This window comes from Phaethon lepturus, unplaced genomic scaffold, assembly GCF_000687285.1.
Source record: "Phaethon lepturus isolate BGI_N335 unplaced genomic scaffold, ASM68728v1 scaffold18171, whole genome shotgun sequence".
Lineage (NCBI taxonomy): Eukaryota > Metazoa > Chordata > Aves > Phaethontiformes > Phaethontidae > Phaethon > Phaethon lepturus.
In genome coordinates, this window is record NW_010517179.1 from 10,145 (window position 1) to 14,977 (window position 4,833).

At 56.4% G+C, this 4,833-nt stretch overlaps 1 protein-coding gene across 1 annotated transcript in view; it reads left to right on the top strand.

The window, feature by feature from the left end:
- Nucleotides 1-4,833, top strand: part of LOC104627907 (aldehyde dehydrogenase family 3 member B1-like) — a 7,880-nt gene that overhangs the window by 1,535 nt on the left and 1,512 nt on the right. The window contains exons 2-8 of the mRNA XM_010296311.1: nt 2,460-2,570; nt 2,712-2,832; nt 2,955-3,040; nt 3,279-3,360; nt 3,700-4,086; nt 4,328-4,494; nt 4,685-4,784. Of these exons, the coding sequence (XP_010294613.1) occupies nt 2,460-2,570; nt 2,712-2,832; nt 2,955-3,040; nt 3,279-3,360; nt 3,700-4,086; nt 4,328-4,494; nt 4,685-4,784 (1,054 nt within the window). The remainder of the gene's footprint in view (nt 1-2,459; nt 2,571-2,711; nt 2,833-2,954; nt 3,041-3,278; nt 3,361-3,699; nt 4,087-4,327; nt 4,495-4,684; nt 4,785-4,833) is intronic.

Sequence of the window (4,833 nt, forward strand, 5' to 3'; positions counted from 1 at the left end):
GCCCCAGGCAATAGCGACGGCTTAGTGAACCCCCACAGCTCATACACGGACACGAGGATGATGCATTGAGTGAGATCAAAGGTCTGTCCAGCCCAGGCTCACTGAAGGATGCTCAGAAACAGGGCAAATACACATGATACTTCCAAATATTTTTGGAAGCCAGCAGGGCTGCCTCCTGTCCACAGTGAGAGCCCTGTGCGTGCTCCACAGTGGCTGGCGGGGGGCACTGGCCACCCGGCAATGCGAGCTGCCCCTGGGGCCACAACCTCCGTGAAAGGAAAAACGAGATACCCCAACGTCTATTGCGGCTCCTTTACCAAGAGAGCGATTTGTGCTGTCACACGCAGGAGTCAGAGCACCCTTCTGCCTGTGGTTCCTCTAGCTTCCTCTTGGGGACACGCTGGACACCTCCTGCAATACCTTCCCTGGTTGCTGGGACTCTGCTGCTTCTTTCTTCTGCTCCACAGTGAGGTACCAGGCTCGGTCTTTTTTGGTCTCCGTCTTGGAAAGGCCTGCGGGGGGCTCTGCTCCTGCTTGGGCTGCATCCCCTGACACAAGCCCAACCACTTCAGCCCACCCCAGACACCGCTCGCCCGAATGCCCACCGCAGCGGGCTGACAGCTATCGTGAGTGTCAGTCGTGCTTCCTCCTCTGCCTGAGGTTCCCTTTTCCTCGGAAGAGACATCCAGCCTGTGGGTCTGCTCATGCTGTCTGCTTTCTCTCTCTCTGGAAGGGAAGCCCAGCTTCTTCCTTGATCTTGCTTCTCCTACTGATGTCATGCTGAGCCACGTGCCTGCACTAGTCCCAAATGCCTTTGCCCTTCGGGGTCCCTCTCTGCATGACCATCCGTCCATCTGCCCTGCTGAGGACAACCTCTGGAAGCCTTTGCTTCCTGCTCTCCCTCCTTCCCTGGCTCAGTGGTGGATCTCCTCCCTGCTTTCTCAGCTCACTCTGCCAAAAAAACCTGCACAAACAGGCTCCAAAATCTGAATATTCTTTTTTTTCCCCATACTTCCTCCCAAATCTTGACACCTGGGTGGTGGATATCCCCCAGGACTGGCTGGTTTTACCCTTTGAACCTGCCACTTCCCCACTAGGCAGCATCCACCTCACCTGCCATAGCCCCGGGTAAGAAGAAACCCAACTGTAGGACAAAGATTGAGGGGTCCACTGTTGATCGAAGGTGAGGAGCTGCTGGCAGAGCTGGACCTCAGCGCCGGTGGTGCTATTCCCACACCGGTGACACACCGACAGTGGGAAAGTCAAAGCCAGCTGAAGGGTGGTGGTGGCGGCAAGATTTGTACCCAGATCTCTTCTGAGTTTTACTTTATTAGGTTAAATCCCTGAAGACCCTTATCCGAGCTTCTCTCTGGCAGGCCCTGAAAAAAATAGCCCGTCCTGCTGCAGTCCATCAACTTGTTTCACTGGGTATGAAAACACACGTGATTGATAGAAAAAGGAACTTGGGATGATGCTCTTGTCTCCAGACCAACAGAACTCAATAGCCAGGTGTTGTGGTTTAGCCCCAGCTGGCAACTAAGCCCCACGCAGCCGCTTGCTCACTCCCCACCTCCCCCAGTGGGACAGGGGAGAGAATTGGGAAAACACTCGTGGGTTGAGACAAAAACAGTTTAATAGGACAGCAAGAGAGAAGGAAATAACAATGGTAACAACAATAATAATACCAACAAAGGAATGTACAAGAACGAGTGATGCCCAATACAGCGATTGCTCACCACCCGGCTATCGATAGCCTGTCCTGAGCAGTGATTCCAGCCCCCCGGCCAACTCCAGTTTATGTACTGGGCATGACGTCATATGGGAGGGAATAACTCTTTGGCCAGCCTGGGTCAGCTGTCCCGGCTGTGTCCCCTCCCAGCTCCCCGTGCACCCCCAGCCTGCTCGCTGGCAGCCCAGCATGAGAAGCTGGACTGTCCCTGACTGCTTCGCAACAACTCAAAACATCAGCACGTTATCAACATTTTCTCATCCCAAATCCAAAGCACAGCCTCACACTAGCTTCTGTGAAGAAAACCAGCTCTATCCTGGCTGAAACCAGGACATCAACCCAGCCCTTTCTTCCTCAAAACGCTACCACTGCCTTCACAGACCCCTCTCCTTCCCAAATACTTGATTTTCCTGAACCTTGACTGAGGTCTCAGCAGGAGAAGCCCTGTCACAGGCAGGTTACTGCCAACAGGACAGGCCCAGTGGTATCACAACGGGATTTTGGAGCTCACCAAACCTTGATGCTGCCGATGGGGTGGGGCTCACGCCCTCCCTGTGGCGGGCTGTGCCATGCAGCTTGGGGGTGAGAACAAAGTGCGCACCCACCATGGGACATGAGAGGCTTGAGTCCCCAAATCTTGGGTAAAAAAACACATGCAGGGTAGGGATAAGATCTGCTGCTGTGCTGCAGCACGTGCAGAGGTGACGTGTAGGGTGCTCTGCATCCCCAGCCGCCCTTTGAAGCCGAATTGTCCGAGATCTTCCTCTGCAAGAACGAGCTCCACGAGGCCCTGAACAACCTGTCCCACTGGGTGAAGGACCAGCACGTGGACAGGAATCTGGTAAGCAGGAAAAGGAGGGAGAGGATGGGGGAAGGACACACCTCCTGGGCAGAGCTGGGTGGGATGCTGGCATGGAGATGGTGGCGCAGGTTGGGACCCGTCTTGAAACAAAACGCTCGTGACATGGTGGGTGTCCTGCAGGTGATGCAGCTGGACTCGACTTTCATCCGCAAGGACCCGTATGGGGTGGTGCTCATCATCGCACCGTGGAACTGCCCCATCTCCTTACTGCTGGGGCCCCTCATTGGAGCCGTTGCTGCCGGTGAGCCGAACCTGTCTGCTGGTGCTGGGTGCTGGTGAGGGCACCTTGTCCCCCAGATGAGGTGCCAGAATGGCTGGCTGTCACCATGTCACTGCTCTGACACCCCGTCCATCTCCCCCCAGGTAACTGTGTCATCCTCAAACCCTCGGAGGTGACTAAGAACACCGAGAGACTCATGGCTGAAGCGCTGCCCAGCTACCTGGACAAGGTAAGAAGCTCTCCCTGTCTCATGGCTGGGGTGTTCCCACCCCCTGCACACACCGAGCTGTGCCCTGTGCCCTCCCGGCACTGCGCCTGCCTGGCACACACCAGCACCACGCCATCCCTAGTCTCGGGCGCTGTTGTACCTCCTTCCTTCACGCTCAGCCGGCGTCCACACGCCCAGCAGCCCAGGATGCTGTTGGTGGGGATGGGGACAGTGCTGGACCCTTCCTCTTATGTGGCAGGACTGCGTTGCCCTGGTGACCGCTGGTGTGCAGGAGACCACCAGACTGCTGGAGAACAAATTTGACTACATCTTCTACACTGGTACGTCCCAAGGGCCAGAGCTGAGCCCTGCCTGGTTTCTTGTGCCCATCCACGTGAAGGGCAGGGCTCACTGTGCTGGGGATCCAAGGTCAGCATCTGGTGGAGGATCTGCCACCGATGTGTCTGAGGATCTGGTGGCCATAACTGGGTTTTGTAATAGCTGAGCTGGGGGGTGCCACGGAGAGGGTGCTGGAGGTGAGGGCTCAGCCGCGTACTGCACACCGTGGCGGGGGCAAGACAGGAGTGGGACGTGACATGTCTTCCCCGGCCCTGGCTCTTTATAAGGCTAATGCCATGTGTTGGGATGCTCACCGTGATGCATCTTTTCCTGGCCTTTAGGCAACCCCTCCGTGGGGAGGATCGTGATGGCAGCCGCTGCCAAGCACCTGACGCCCGTGATGCTGGAGCTGGGGGGCAAGAACCCCTGCTACGTGTGCGACACCTGTGATGTGCAGAACGTGGCCCGGCGGGTGGCCTGGGGCCGCTTCTTCAACGCGGGGCAGACCTGCGCGGGACCCGACTACGTGCTGTGCAGTGCTGAGATGCAGGAGAAGCTGGTGCCTGCTCTGCGTAAGGCCATCACTGATTTTTATGGCTTCAACCCTCGGGTGTCCCCCGACTTCGCCCGCATCGTTGGGGACACGCACTTCCAGCGGGTGCAAGCGCTGCTGCGCAGCGGGCGTGTGGTCATCGGAGGACAGACGGACGAGAAGGAGCGCTACATTGGTGAGGGTTTGAACTTCACATCAGTCTTCGTCTTGCATGGAGTGGACTTGGATTTTGGAGAGGGTCTCATAACTAGAGGGAAGGTTCTAGATGGAAGTGATATTTAGGGAAGGTTTGCATGAGAATCGGGGAGCTTGGCAAGGCATCCTATCTTAGAGAAGTTTGGGTTTTGGGGAAAGGACTGGGGCGTCATCTCCAACCTCTGTGTATAGCTGATGTCTTCATGTTTCTTTCTCTGCAGCTCCCACGGTGCTGGTGGACTTGCAGCCCTCTGATCCTGTCATGCAGGAGGAGATCTTCGGCCCCATCTTGTCCATCATCACTGTGGCCAACATGGATGAAGCCATTGATTTTATCAATAGCCGTGAGCGGCCACTGGTTGTGTATGCCTTCTCCTCCGATGACAAGGTATAGTGTACAGGCTGTGTGAAGCCAGGTCTACACTTGTCCCATGCTCCTTGGCAGGTGTATTCAGCCATGTTCATGCTCCAAGAATTTTCTTTAGAGAAGACAGCCCTGGTTGTGGGGGAAGGATTGCAGCTGGAGGTGCGGGAACAGGGTGCAAGACCCACATCCAGTTTCTCTGCTTCCCTCCCAGGTGGTGAACCAGGTGCTGGAGCGGACAAGCAGCGGTGGCTTCTGCGGCAATGACACCCTGATGCACGTAATGTTGACCTCGCTGCCCTTTGGTGGAATTGGTAGGTCCAAATCCCCCAACCTGCCTGCCCCTGGCCAACGGGAGCCAGG